Source organism: Musca domestica, unplaced genomic scaffold, assembly GCF_030504385.1.
Source record: "Musca domestica strain aabys unplaced genomic scaffold, Musca_domestica.polishedcontigs.V.1.1 9, whole genome shotgun sequence".
NCBI lineage: Eukaryota > Metazoa > Arthropoda > Insecta > Diptera > Muscidae > Musca > Musca domestica.
Window position 1 is genome coordinate 10,628,623 of NW_026712435.1, and position 16,104 is coordinate 10,644,726.

The window sequence follows — 16,104 nt, forward strand, 5'->3', positions numbered from 1 at the left end:
GTCGACGTCAACAGCGATGCCGGCGACGGCAACGACGACGACACTGTTATAAACAACAGAAACACCATCAACAAAACCAGTCGGCCCCAATCCAGCCACACACATCGTGTCTCTGTAACAGAGCTAACGTCGTTGTCGTTGCCGACGACGATAACACCACCATAGTCGTTGTCGTCATCGTCAGCACCACATTCTCCACACGCAAACCGGTGTTTGTTTTGATTTGTTGTTTTGGGAGCCCCCCAGTTAACCCATTTCATGCGCCCACCAAAACAAAAAGAGAGTCATTTCTACCTACAACAATACTCTGGTTGTTGTACTACGACGATAAGAGCGGAGCCAAAAGACAATAATGGATGGATGGACATTTCAAAAAGAGATTGTCATGTTATGTATGGATGTATGTATGCGTGTATAAACATACATATCCTCAAACAGCATAAAAACAATTCTACTATTCAATGGCTACATGTGAGCACATGAATCATTATGCTGGAATATGGAAAAAGGACGGCTATTAAGAAATGAAACAAGTCGGAGATTTTTTAAAAAAAAATATTATAATGCTCAGTATTTAAAGAAATTTAAAAAATATAAAAAGTCTTATATTAGGAAAGTTTTGTTTGTTTTAAGAGAGAGGCGTAATGAGAGTGGAAATGGAAAAAATATTGTTCGAGCTGACAAATTTTTGGCAATTCCTTTTGTGTTTTCTACTTTTATACAAAAATATAATTAAGAACAAGTTAAAAAGTATCAGTCGATTTTAGTATGGAAGGTATATTAAGTTTGTCATTCCCTTTGTAACACCACGAAATATACATTTTAGACCCCACAAAGTAAATATTCATCATCGGCATAAAATTCTATGTCGATTTAGCGATGTCTGTCCGTCTGTGGAAATCACTCTAGCTTCCGAGCCAATTGAAGTATGTTAATAAAATTTTAATCAGATGTGTGTTTGTCTTCATGACATTTAGTATTGAAAATGAGCTATATAGGTCCACGTTTTGGTATAGTCCCCATATAACAGTACTTATTTTCAGTATTTTGATTTTGACATTATTCACCAAAATTATTTCATTTTTCGTATTCGTAGTTTGCTGTTGGGGCTACTGTCTTAGACTGAAAATTTAATATGCGGGTCTACGATTTCGTATAGCACCTATGTAACGATACCTCCCAATATTCAGTAGTTTGACGTTTTTGCGATATTATTCACCGGATTTTTTCTAGTTTCCCCTTTGTATTGTAATGGACTATGACAAAACTTGCCTGTGCAGATCCACTTTTTCTTATAGACTCCCATTTTACGGTACTCCCTATATTCAGTATTTTTATTAATGTTAATTATTGTTAATATTATTTTTAATAGCATTTTTTAATGTATTTTTTAATATCCAAATTCCTTCCAAATGGTGGAGGGTATTCAAAGATCGGCCCGGTCGAACTTACTGCTTTTTTACTTATCATACTTCATCTAATACACATAAAATATTTGTATGGGTAAAATTACAAGAAAATCGAACATTTATATCCAATGTTGGTACGTTTCTGGTTGATAGAAAAATTTAGATACAGAAATTTGTAAAAAATCGCTGACTTGTTTTGCAAGTTAAGACAGATTAAAGTATTGAAAATTGTGACCCTTTGTTGGTGAGGTACCAGAAGGGGTTCGCAGATATACAGGGTGAAATAAAAAAATGCAACAAAGTCAAACGCCATGATTTTTACATTTTTTTTTAATTTTATTGGATGAAAGCAAAAATATCGGAAATAACATCAGATTTTAGAATAAGTTTAGATTTGTTCGAATTGGTCACCTTTGGCACGATTTAGGGCCTTCAAACGGCCAATGAAACCGTCACAAGCTGCTCGAATGTTGGTCTGCGGTATTTTGGCCCATTCCCGGCGAAGCGCTTGCTTGAGGTGATCGACACTTTGGTATTATGCTTTCCTTGCTCAACCTTGCTTTCCAAACCACTCCAGACACAATAGTCCAACGGATTGGTATTGGGAGATTTTGGTAGCCATTGTGCGCTGGAAATGCAGCGAGGAACCTCATTCTGTAACCTTTTTTTGGGTGGCGCGTGCAGAGTGCAATGGTGCCGAGTCTTGTTGGAAGGTCCAAGGTCTGCGGCCAAAATGTTTGCTTGCCCAAAGCTTTAATACATCCTCCAGAATATTTCCGCGATAATATTCGGCATTTATTCTGATGCCACGGTCGATTTATACGAACCGAGAGCGATCACCGGTTGTTATGGCAGCCCACACCATCACCATGGCCCGCGCTTGAGTTCTGGTGGCCAACCAAAGGTGCACATTTTCAGTTGACCTCTTTGGCAAACACGACCGTTTTGTTGCTAAAAACTGCTGGACAACGAATGTTTTCTCATAGGAGAAAACCAAATTCGGCATTTCACCACTTTCTGCCAAGCGAAGCAACTCTTTAGATCTTTTGAGTATATTTTCTTTCTGTTGTGGTGTAAGTTCTTGCACTTTTTGGAATTTCAATGGCTTTACACCAAGCTAATTTTTCAATATTTTCCGAATGGAATATTGCGATATGTTCAGCTCACGAGCCATTTTTAGGCCGCTGCGACGCGGGTTTCGATCAAGTCGCTTTATTACTTTTCGAATCATTTCTGCTGATATTGCTGTTTTCTTCCGTCCACTTCCTTGACGTCGGGCTACGCTACCAGTGTCACGGCAACGAGCGATGACACGAGACACAAACGATTTATTCACATTTAAATGCGGGAGTACCCTAACGATAGCCACTTGTGGTTTTCCAGCCAAATATAAAGAAATCACACTATCACGCTTGAATTCGTACGAGTGGCTTAGGAATGACAGCAGTCTGAAGTTGGTTGCAGTTTTTTTTATCTCATCCTGTATATCATCTTCACAACAGATCTTATGTTAGCAAAATGTGTATGTGTATGTGTATGTGTAAAATTTGTAAGAGAGTTGGATGCTTATTTTGTTTTCTTGGAGTGTTTTGTTTCTTGAACCATATCCCCCACCACCTTTTTAACAGATCTTATGTTGATGAAAATATTGAGATGTGCCAGGTCTGAATGGAATCGGATGTCAATTTCCCGTTTTATGAGCTTCGTGGATATTCCAAATTTTGATCCTTTGTGGGGGGCTACTAGAAGAAGTGGACCGACCTATTCCATATTTACACCAGACCTTGAGTTAATTAAAATATTGTGATGAGTGTAATTTGAAGAAAGTCGGACATTTACATCACATTTTATAAGAGTTATAATTATTCAAAATTTTGAGCCATTGTGGAGCAGGTACTTGATGAAGTGAACCGATATTGTCCAATTTCCCACCAAACCTAGCGCTGATGCAAATATAGGATTTGCAAAGTTGAATATTTTTTTTTTTTTAAATTTCGACATTTTTATGGGGGAGGTCCCAGAAGGCCGATGTGAAAGTAATTTCCTTGTATAAATGCAAGAGGCATGTTCAAAGAGAGCGAAAATAATTGCCGTTCCTTTAAATTCCACAGTACTTAGTATTGATTCAGTGTTTATACCATACACCACATAGTGGTAAGGATGTCTTTGTGCATTTGTTTGTAAAATGGAGAAGGAAGCGAGATAGACCCATAGTTAGTTTTGAGGATCTTCATAGAATCACTTCCATTTTTTTAAATTCAATATTATAATGAAAATAAAAATACTTCTATCTGCTTAGCATCAACTGTATTATTTATTTAAATTTCTTAATTTAACACACATTTCCGTCACTTCACGACGTATTATTTTGCCAGATGGCGTTAGCGGCAGACTTTCGCAGAAGTAAACGCCGCCATGCAAATGTTCGAAATGCAGCATTCTATCTGCCACATATTGGCAAACAAACGATGCAGTCATACTGGATCCATGTCGTTTAATTATTGCTGCTGCTGGCAAATAGTCAAAGGTAATGTCAGGTATGCCGACCACACACACCTCAGCCACCTCCGGAATTTCCGCAATGACCTTCTCAATGCTGCTGGGTGAAAAATGATAATTATTATATTTCATAATGTCCTGACGACGATCGACAATGAAGAGTTGTCCTTCATCGTTGAAGTAACCCATGTCACCACTCCGCACCCAACCATCACCGACGAACGTCAGGCGATTACCTTCTGGATTACCGTAGTATCCGGAACTTGAAAATTTGGTACGTATGTAGATTTCTCCCGTTTCATTTGGGCCCAAATGTTCGCCTCGATCATCTAGTATTTTTATTTCGGAATTCGTTAGGAGAACACCCACCGTATTTGAGGGATCAATCAGGGTTCTTGTGACAGCTCCACACACTTCGGTCATGCCATATAAAATTGGGAAACGACAATTTGGAGTATATGCTTTGAATTTGGCGATCAGAGAGTAGGGAAGACTTTTGCCAGTGGCCAGAAGAACCCGTAGGCTGGATAAATCACTGGCTGCCAATGCCTGTGGAGAGGCCAAACAGAGAGGAATGTGGGATGGAGAGCTTGCCACAATTGTTATTTTGTGATGCTTTACGATGTCATAGAAATCTCGCGGCGAAAATGGATTTTCCGATATAACACGCGTCTCACAATGCACCGCCGCTTGAACTAAAGTTCCAATTCCCACAAACCAATACAGGCCGCTAAAGACCAAAAGCCTTTGCCCTCCTCCTTGATTTTGACTGAAAATTAAGAGAGATCGGTTAATTGGAATAAATGTTGAAAAGTCAAATAAAAACGAACATACGGCACAACTCGATTTAGAAGAGCATAATGTGAAATGCGCACAACCTTGGGCAAGTCCGTGGATCCGGAAGTACAAAGGTAGAATGCATCCTGATAACCGCCATGCTTTAGGGATGGTATTCTACAAAACAAATAAAAAAAAATAAAAATAAATAAAATAATTTTTAAGTGTTTGTTTTCTCTTTCGAGACGAGCTTAATGATCTGAAATTTGCAGTGAAAAGGAAAGCCAGATAGACACTATCATACACTCACCACTATGCGACGCGTTTCGCCGTTGGTTAAGCGGCTCGTCAGGCATATTTGATGTGGATGATGGCTTACAAGGGCCGTTCTCTGGAAAGTAGTATATATTTCGAACTTATTGCAAATTAGCATATGCGAATTATACACTAGAAACTCTCCAGGTTCGACTCAAGTTCTATTGGCAGATCTTTTTCACAGCAACGTTTTGTTTTTGTAGTGATGGATTGCTGTGAAAAAGATCTGCCAATAGAACTTGAGTCGAACCTGGAGAGTTTCTAGTGTATAATTCGCATATGCTAATTTGCAATAAGTTCGAAATATATACTACTTTCCAGAGAACGGCCCTTGTAAGCCATCATCCACATCAAATATGCCTGACGAGCCGCTTAACCAACGGCGAAACGCGTCGCATAGTGGTGAGTGTATGATAGTGTCTATCTGGCTTTCCTTTTCACTGCAAATTTCAGATCATTAAGCTCGTCTCGAAAGAGAAAACAAACACTTAAATCATAAAACATATGATCTTCGCCTTAACAAGGCAAAACTCAAAAATTCAGCCGAGCCTGGCTGTGGGATTTGAACCGCGGACCTCTGTGTGCAGCCAACTAGAAGTTGCCGTCTCTACGTTCAGAGCCATTAACCCGTCTTCCTAAAGCAGCACTAAAACAAGTGTATGCATTGGAAGCAATGTAGTTGTTGTGGACAAAAAATCCATCACTACAAAAACAAAACGTTGCTGTGAAAAAGATCTGCCAATAGAACTTGAGTCGAACCTGGAGAGTTTCTAGTGTATAATTCGCATATGCTAATTTGCAATAAGTTCGAAATATATACTACTTTCCAGAGAACGGCCCTTGTAAGCCATCATCCACATCAAATATGCCTGACGAGCCGCTTAACCAACGGCGAAACGCGTCGCATAGTGGTGAGTGTATGATAGTGTCTATCTGGCTTTCCTTTTCACTGCAAATTTCAGATCATTAAGCTCGTCTCGAAAGAGAAAACAAACACTTAAATCATAAAACATATGATCTTCGCCTTAACAAGGCAAAACTCAAAATAATTTTTAGTTAGGCATAAAATCAAGGTAGGCCATAAAATCGACATGAATACAAAAGATCTGCCTGGTAATCCAAGAATTGATGAATAAAAGGAAAACAGAGCATATTATTGCTAGGGTCCAATTGATTGTACACAAACCAATCAACTACACTAGCATGCACTTCATTAGCGACAGTGCAATTTGTTTTTGTTTTTCGTTTGCAGCTGTGGATCTAAAATAGTACTCCACAACAGTAGAATCTGCTCCATTTCGAGTAGTTTTTACTCTCATTCGCAAACGAGCCAAACATACTCGCACTTATACAGTGTTTTTCATACCCTCCACATACATAGTATGGCATTCCGTTTGTAGCTTATCGAAATAATCGTTTTAGACCCAACTAAGCATATATATTCTTGATCAGCGTAACATTTTAAGTCCATTTAGACATGTCCGTCCGTCCACCTGTTTCAATCACGCTAAGGTCTAAACGGCATGTGATGGGGAGCTAAATTTTTAAATAGAGTTGTCTTCTATCAGGTCAAGATCGAAGAAGAGTTATATCGGTCAGCGTCTTCGTATAGGCCCCATATAATGGTACCTCCCCATATTCGGTATTTTGTCGATTTTAGTCACACGTTTTAAGGTAACAGTTTATTTAGTGTTTATATTGGCAGAACTTTGTGTTTATAGAACCAGTTTTTCGTATAGGCCCCATATAATTTTACCTCCCGACATTCCGATTTTGAAGATTTTGTCATATTTTCAAAAGGAATAATTTAAAATTTGATATTTAGAGTTTGCATTGAGATCTACCTCCTGTGTCATGATACTGTTCATAAAGGTACCTCTCGAAATTCGATATTTTGACGATTTTAGTCACACTTTCTGGCGATTGTAGGCAGTTTTTTTATAGAATGTTTCTAATAACGGAAATTTCAACATTCACAATCTTATTTTACAGGGTGAGATAAAAAAAAACTGCAACAAAGTCAAACGCCATAATTTTTACATTTTTTTAAGTTTATTGAATGGATGCAAAAAAATGACGGAAATAACATCAAATTTTAGAATAAGTTTAGATTTGTTCGAATTGGTCACTTTTGGTATTCAAACGGCCAATAGAACCATCACACGCTGTCCAAATTTTGCCCTACGGTATTTTGACCCATTCCCGCCGAAGCGCTTGCTTGAAGTGATCGGCACTTTGGTATTTTTAGTGCCAACCATGCTTTCCAAAATACTCCAAACACAATAATTCAACGGATTGGTATTCGGAGATTTTGGTGGCCACTGTGCGCTAGAAATGAAGCGAGGAACCACATTTTGTAACCATTCTTGAATGGTGATGCTGGGTGAGATGAAAAAACTGCAACCAACTGCTGTCATTTCCAAGCCACTCGTCCGATAGCTGTTAAAATTATTCCAGTGACATTATTAGATATTGTTTACAAGCGTACAAAAGCATTTTGGTGAGAATTTTCCAGAAAAAAAGTTATTCGTGATGGAATTCAAGCGTGATAGTGACATTTCTTTATATTTGGCTGGAAAACCACAAGTGGCTATCGTTAGAGCACTCCAGCATTTAAATGTGAATAAATCTGTTGTGCCTCGTACCATCGCCCGTTACCGTGATACTGGTAGCTTAGCCTGACGTCAAGGAAGTGGGCGGAAGAAAACAGCAACATCAGCAGAAATGGTTCGAAAAGTAAAGAAGCGACTTGATCGAGACCCGCGTTGCAGTGGCCGAAAAATGGCTCGTGCGCTGAACATATCGCGATATTCCATTCGCAAATATTGAAAATGAGCTCGGGGTAAAGCCATTGGAATTCCAAAAAGTGCAAGAACTTACACCGCAACAGAATGAAAATAGACTCAAAAGAGTTAAAGGATTGCTTCGCTTGGCAGAAAATGGTTGGTTTCCTCTGCTGAGAAAACATTCGTTGTCCAGCAGTCTGTAAACAAACAAAATGATCGTGTTTACTTGCCAAGGAGGTCAACTGAAAATGTGCACCTTCGGTTGGCCACCAGAACTCAAGCGCCGGCCATGGTGATGGTGTGGGCCGCCATAACAGCCGATGGTCGCTCCCTGCTCGTATAAATCGATCGTGGCATCAGAATAAATGCGGAATATTATCGCGAAAATATTCTGGAGGGTGTATTTAAGCCTTGGACACGCAAACATTTTGACCGCAGACCTTGGACATTCCAACAGGACTCAGTACGAGCCACCCCAGAATAGTTAGAAATTAAGGTTCCCCGCTTCATTTCGAGCACACAATGGCCACCAAAATCTCCGGATACCAAACCGTTGGAATATTGTGTCTGGAGTATTTTGGAAAGCAAGGTTGACACTTAAATATACCAAATTGTTGATCACCTCAAGCAAGTGCTTCGCCGGGAATGGGCCAAAATACCGCAGAGCAACATTCGGGTAGCGTGTGACGGTTTCATTGGCCGTTTGAAGGCCATAATTCGTGCCAATAGATGACCATTTCGAACAAATCTAAACTTATTCTATAATTTGATGCTAATTTAATTAATAAAATTTAAAAAAATGTAAAAATTATGGTGTTCTTTGTTTAAATCTTTGGTACCCCTTTCCGATTTCAGTTTGAAGCTACTCTTCTTACTACACACACCCTACATACCTGAACTCCTCATCAGTGTTTGTTTCATCGAAAAACTCCAAAATGCTTGGAACACCGTCTCTATGATTCCGCACCGTATAGATGTGTGTCTCTTGAAGGCCGCACTGCAATAAGGCTTCGCGTATCTTATCGTAGATATCACCATCACAAAACATAACTTTTGGTCTGGTCAGAGAATAAATGTGTTCCAAACCCTTAACGTTGAAACTGGGATCTGTGGTACTGAGACAGAGACCAGAGAACATGGTACCAAAGAACAGAGGTGCTATATAATCACTATTACCCGCACAGATGCCGACCACATCAGTTTGTTGCAATTCAAGTTTTCCGAAGTGAACTGCCACTCTACGTGACAACTCGGCCATTTCCCCGTTCGTAATCTGTCGCCCACTTTGATGGCATATCTGAATGAAGGGAATATAAATTTACACAACAATATTCCCGTTTTTATTTCATCCTTCTTCCGTACCTGCATTATATGATCAGGATTTCTATGCATAGCCTCCCTTGTTACGGCACCAATCGAATCATCCAAACCAAAGTGTGGTTCTTCCACAGGACCATACCAGATTTTGGTTTCTTTATTGAAATAGGTTTTGTCCGCTTCCATGACAGAGCTGTTTATGGTCTCGCTTGCGTTGAAATACTAATTTATTATTTAATTTGAACTGCAAACCTCTCCTACCGAATCGAAATAAATGATAAGATCTTTTAGATTGTATTGCTCATGAGGTTTACAATTGCAGGCTATCCACCCCAGATAATTAAATGGAATAAAACGATAATTGCCAAATCTTAAGCCAAACAAGTTCGACAAAGCCAAAATATTATTCACACGCTGGAGAAATAACAAGCAATCTCTCCAGTGGAGAATACGTTTATTGTGCCAAAAAAAACCCACCTAAGTGGAAAATGCGGGGAAAGGATTCTTATTCTTCTTAAATTTCTCATTTAAATAAATGTTTACGAATTTGTGTAAAGTAAATCACACCAACTGTCGTTACGGTCGTTATGGAACTCGCTGTAGAATTGATGAACTTTGAAATCGGATGAAACTTATAGATGTATCTTACCTTATATTCACAATTTACAGATTTAGTAAACCTAGTGGATTTAAGTCGTCAATGCTCCATAAAGGGGGTTAGTAAGTTCTATATACCATTAGTTTCAATCAATATCCACCAAATTAGACCTCTAGTACCTAATATCATAGCTATATAGTGCATAATATGACTTTGAGAAGGCTTAAATGTAAAATCGAACCTATGTCATTGTTTAGATCGATTGGTTGCAAATTTTGCACTCGTAATTCTAGGCGGACCATCGTCGTGAGAAACAAAATTGAACCAATTGCTCAAATGTAGAATGACTTATGCATCATTTACATCAGATTTGGGTGACATATACACGACCTTTTTATACCCTCAGCCATATGGCTACAGAGAATATTCAGGGTAAGATAAAAAAGTCAAACGCCATAATTTTTCCATTTTTTTAAATTTTATTGAATGAAAGCAAAACAGTATCAAATTTTAGAATAAGTTTAGATTTGTTCGAATTGTGGACCTTTGGCACGAATAATGGCCTTCAAACGGAAAATGAAACGTCACACGCTGCCCGAATGTTGCTCTGCGGTATTTTGGTCCATTCTCAGCGAAGCTCTTGCTTGAGTGATCGGCACTTTGGTATTTTTTAGTACCAACCTTGCTTTCCAAAATACTCCAGCCACAATAGTGTCCGAAGATTTTGGTGGCCATTGTGCGCTGGAAATGAAGCGAGGAACCTCATTTTGTAACCATTCTTGGGCGGGCGGAGAGCAATGGTGCTGAGTCCTGTTGGAATGTCCAAGGTATGCGGCCAAAATGTTTGCGTGCCTAAGGCTTTAATACACCCTCCAGAGTATTTTTGAGTTAATATTCGGCATTTATTCTGATGCCACGGTCGATTAATACGAGCGGATAGCGACCATCTGCTGTTATGGCGGCCCACACCATCACCATGGCCGGCGCTGGACTTCTGGTGGCCAACCGAAGGTGCACATTTTCAGCTGACCAGTTCCATAACGACTACAGTTTGTTTACAAACTGCTGGACAACGAACGTTTCCCATCGGAGAAAACCAAATTCGGCAGTTAACCACTTTCGGCCAAGCGAAGCAACTCTTTAGCTCTTTTGAGTCTATTGTCTTTCTGTTGCGGTGTAAGTTCTTGCTCTTTTTGGAATTTCAATGGCTTTACCCCGAGCTCAGTTTTCAATATTTGACGAATGGAATATTACGATATGTTCAGCTCACAAGCCATTTTTCAGCCTCTGCGACGCGGTTTTCGATCAAGTCGCTTCTTTAATTTTTGAACCATTTCTGCTGATGTTGCTGTTTTCTTCCGTCCACATTCTTCACGTCGGGCTACGCTACCAGTATCACGGTAACGAGCAATGGTACGAGACAAAAAAGATTTATTCAGATTTAAATGCTGGAGTGATCTAACTATAGCCATTGGTCACGCATGAATTCCATCACGAATAACTTTTTTCTGGAAAATTCTCAGCAAAATACGCTTGTAAACAATATAATGAGCTGTCACTGGAATAATTTTAGCAGCTATCGGACGAGTGGCTTAGAAATGACAGCAGTCTGAAGTTGGTTGCAGTTTTATCATCTCATCCTGTATATCATTTGATACGACCAAAATGGTCCTCAGCGAAATAACGGTTTTAGACCCTAGGCCTCTTTGTACCAAATCCGTTTCAGGATATTTGGAGTCGATCTAGAAATATACGTCCGTCTAGCAGGCTGCTGCGCACGATAATTCTCTAATATTATTATCAAACATGGATCGAGTTCGGAGATAAGCAATATCAGTCCACTTCTTCTGGTACCTCGCCCATAAAAGGTCACAATTTTCAAAAACAGATATTTTACTGCACAGAAAGAGAACCTAAAATCCGATTTACTCCAACTTTGCATCACATTTGCTAGGTCAGGTGAGAAAATGGGTAATACCGGTTCACTCAATCAAGTACCTCCTTCACAAAGGGTCAAAATTTTGAATAATTATAACTCTCATAAAATGCAATGTAAGAGTCCGACATTCTTCAAATTACAAAGAATACAGTATTTTTATTAACCTAAGATCTGGTATGAAGATGGGATATATCGGTCCACTCCTTCTAACACCTCACTCACAAAGGGTCAAAATATTGAATATCCATGAAGCTCATAAAACGCGAAATAATATTCGATTCCATTCAGACTTGGTACATCTTAATATTCCCTTAACACAAGATCTGTTATAAAGATGGAAGAGATAGGACCATTTCGTCTTGGACCCCCCAACTTTGGGTTCAAGATTTTGAAAGACAAAACGCTCAAAGAAAGCGATATAAGCATCCAAGATGAAAGAAATCTGCCAACCCCCACTTGTACCTCACCCGCAAAGAGTCACGCTATCTTTCGAACAAATGGAGATAGAAGGCTAAAATTTTGCACAAATGTATATTTTCCCAGTAGGCAGGTTAAGTTCGTAAATGGGCCATGTAGGTCCAAGTTATCATATAGCCCCCATATAACGGTACCTCCCGATATTCGGTATTTTGATGATTTTAGCGACATTATTCACTAGAATTATTTTAAATTTGGCATTTGAAGTTCGTAATGGATACTACAGCCTAAGACAGAAAATTATCTGTGCAGGTCCACGTCATCGTGTAGCCCCCATATAACGGTACCTCCCGATATTCGGTATTTTGATGATTTTAGCGACATTGTTTACCGGAATCGTTTCAAATTTGGTATTTGAAGTTCGTAATGGATACTACATCCTAAACCAAAAAATGAGCCATGTAGGTCTACGTCTTTATATAGCCCCCATATAACGGTACCCCCGATATTCGGTATTTTGATGACTTTAGCGACATTGTTTACCGGAATCGTTTCAAATTTGGTATTTGAAGTTCGTAATGGATACTACATCCAAAGTCAAAAAATGAGCAATGTAGGTCCACGTCTTCATATAGCCCCCATATAACGGTCATATAGCCCCCATATAACGGTAGCCCCCATATAACGGTAGCCCCCATATAACGGTAGCCCCCATATAACGGTTTTGATGATTTTAGCGACATTATTTACAGGGATTGTTTCAAATTTCGCATGTGAAGTTCGTAATGGATACTTCAGCCCATGCCAGAAAATTGTCTGTGCAGGTCCACGTCTTCGTATAGCCCCCATATAACGGTACCCCCCATATTCGGTATTTTGATGATTCTAGCTACTTTATAAACAGATTTTTCTTGAAGTTTCTCATTTAAATATTTAACAATTTATGACAAAAGTTGCCTATGCAGGCCCACGTCGTCGTATAAGCATTCGGTATTTTTAAGATTTTGACAGAATTTTTAACGGGTTTAATTTTTTGAAATTGACAAATTTGTACCAAATGGTGGAGGGTATTAAAAGTTCGGCCCGGCCGAACTTACAGCTTTTTTACTTGTTAACTTATTAAGTTTAGATATTTTTAGAGCCCCTCAAAGTATGCTGTAAAAATGAAAAATATAATCCAGCATATTATGGAGGCTATATAAAGTTTGTGATTCCGTTTGTAACACCTCGAAATATACATTTTAGACCTTACAAAGTATATATATATTTTTTTGATCAGCATAAAATTCTTTGTCGATTTAACGATGTCCGACCGCCTGCATGTCCGTCTGTGGAATTAATCTAGTTTTCGAACGAATTGAAGTAGGTTGATAACATTTCACTCAGATGTGTACTTGGTCTGAACATGAGCTATGTAGGTCCACGTTATCGTATAGCACCCAATAAATGTACATACTTATATTCGGTACATTTTGATGATTTCACCGGAATTGCTTAAAATTTCGTATTGACCTATGACAAAAATTGTATGCAGGTCCACGCGGGTATAGATCCCAATATAACGCCTTCCTTTTTCGTAAACTTTACACGTCCGTTTTGCGAACTTAACGTCTTTTATTTGTTGAAGCCAGTTTGAACTGAAGAGCATCTCCTGCGCTTAACATAACCGGTCAATTTTCAAATGGAGGGAAAACCAAACATATTTGCGTAAATGGCCACAAAAAAGCACAAAAGAACGTAACAGGTTGGTCACAGACCACTGCTTAGCTACCAAAGCTCGCTGCGTATTGCCTCATTCCGATGTAAATGTATTTTGTAATTTGATTTAATGCAGAGGTCAAATGCACGGTCAAACATCCGTTAGATTAAGTCAATCCAAATCCACTAAACAGAGATTTCTTCGATTTGCATTTTTTCCTCTTTGGTATTTGGGTGAAAACTGCAAACTAATCTGATTAGTACAAATTAGGTACAAATAAATGGGCGTAGGTTTTGTAAGATATTCGAACCACTAGGTGGACAGGTAATACAGTTTTACTCTAAAAGTTAGGGATACTTTACCCTGGGGAATTGTCATAAAATGGGGATGTCACACACCGTTGGCAATCCGATTTCATTCAGACATGGCACATCTCAAAATTTCTATCAACACAATAGCTGTTATAAATATGGTGGAGATCGGACCATTCCTTCTGGTATCTCCCCAACAAAGGTTCAAAGTTTTGAATAACAAAAATGATTATAAAATACGAAAAAAACTTCCGGTTCTCCTCATATTTCACACATCTCATTGTTTCTACTGACACAATATCGGCTGTGAAGATGGAATTTATCGGTCCACTCCTTCTGTAGCTCCCCACAAAGGGTCAAAATTTTGAATAATTATAACTCTTATAATATGTGATGTAAAAGTCCGATTGTCTTCAAAGTACAAAGATCACAATATTTTTAAATATATCGGAATATATCGGTCCACTCCTTCTGGTAGCTTCCCCACAAATGGTCGACATTTTCAATATCCATGAAGCTCATAAAACGCGAAATTAACATCCAATTCCATTTCAGATTTGGCATATCTCAATATTTCAATCAACACAAGATCTGTAATAAATATGGTAGAGAACGGACCATTTCTTCTGGTACCTCCACCACACACAAACATTTTAGCCTACACAAAATCTGTTGTAAAGATGATATATGTCTGCGTACCCCTTCTGGTACTTCACCCGAAAAAGGTTGACAATTTTCAATACTTTTATCTGTCATAACTTGAGAAACAAGTCAACGTTTCTTTACAACTTCCTAAATCTAAATATTTTTCTCAACCAGAAACCTGAAATGAATATGAAAATTATAATTTCGCATAAAATTGGATATCAATGTTCTTGTAATTTTACCCATACCATATTTGTATCTGTATTAGATAAAGTTTGAAAATGAAATACTTCGGTCGACTATATCCGGCACTTTACTTCAACGCTTTCTAAAAATGATCACATATTTCATAAAAAGTTAAGTAAGTATCCAATATAGTCCAAACCTGGCACATCGCAATATTTGGATCATATTTATTTAGGTCCGATACGAAATGGACACTATTGGCTCATTCCTTCGGAACCTATTACATAGAGGGTCAACAATTTGAATAAGCATAACAGAAGTCAAAATATATTTGAGTAATCAAGCATTGCCTGAGGGTATACATCTATCGGCAAAACCGACTGATACTTTTTAACTTGTTATGTTTCTGCTTGGGAGCAGCATATCATAAAATGTTTGCTTCGGCTTATATTAGTCCGAGCGGCGATTATAAAAACCACCAGGTTCCTGCTACATCATTCTGTTCGATGCAGACTTACGTCACTTGAGCTTTGTTCTATCCATCCGGAGCAGATTATTTGCTACACATTCTGTACTGCAAATAAGGAAGTCGAATAAAAAGAGATTATCAATCCGCCATTTCTATTGGAGCATAGCATCTCCCCATCATCTCCAAAAGCAGATCACCCGGTTTCATAACCTCTGAAGCTCACTGGCCAGAATTAACCAGTAGACGTTCATCGTAGACATATAACTGCTGGCTGCATATCACAAATGCGTCAAGAAACCCATCAAAATATCAATATGCTGGCTATTATTAGGAACAAGCCCATTAAAATTAGTCAGATAAATTCATCAAAATGTCGAATATCCAGGGGGTACTATTATATAGATAAGATAAGGTGGACCTATATATATGTATTTTCGGCTAGGTGAAGACAATTCTATAAAAAATTTGACCAGAATCATGAAAATAACAAACATTTGGAAGTAATTTTATATAGAGGGCCAGAGTCATAAGTACTTATTAAGAACTTCACTTATCCGATTACGAACAAATCCATTGACAGATGTAGCTAAAATCATCAAAATACCGAGGTACCGCTATGTATGGGGATATACGATATTGTGAATATAAATAGACCATTCTCTTTCAAGGGGTAAAGTACCCAAAATGAACTTCATATGCAGAATTTCAATATCGAAAGGTACCGATATATTGACATG

The 16,104-nt window shown here is 38.5% G+C and overlaps 1 protein-coding gene across 1 annotated transcript; it reads right to left on the reverse strand.

The window, feature by feature from the left end:
* Positions 1 to 3,708: 3,708 nt before the first annotated feature.
* LOC101888278 (uncharacterized) lies at positions 3,709 to 9,318 on the reverse strand. Its single transcript, XM_020039099.2, has 4 exons — positions 9,149 to 9,318; positions 8,680 to 9,083; positions 4,743 to 4,862; positions 3,709 to 4,677 (listed from the first exon to the last, which is right to left on the reverse strand). The coding sequence occupies exons 1-4, from the start codon at positions 9,287 to 9,289 to the stop codon at positions 3,720 to 3,722; spliced, it is 1,623 nt and encodes a 540-aa protein (XP_019894658.1). The 5' UTR covers positions 9,290 to 9,318; the 3' UTR covers positions 3,709 to 3,719.
* Between the last annotated feature and the right edge of the window lie 6,786 nt (positions 9,319 to 16,104).

Coding starts and splice junctions, on each gene's coding strand:
- LOC101888278 (XM_020039099.2), bottom strand. CDS start 9,289: ATGGAAGCGGACAAAACCTATTTCAATAAAGAAACCAAAATCTGGTAT. Junction 9,084..9,148: donor ATCCTGATCATATAATGCAG/GTACGGAAGAAG, acceptor CCCTTCATTCAG/ATATGCCATCAAAGTGGGCG. Junction 4,863..8,679: donor AACACTGATGAGGAGTTCAG/GTATGTAGGGTG, acceptor TTTGTTTTGTAG/AATACCATCCCTAAAGCATG.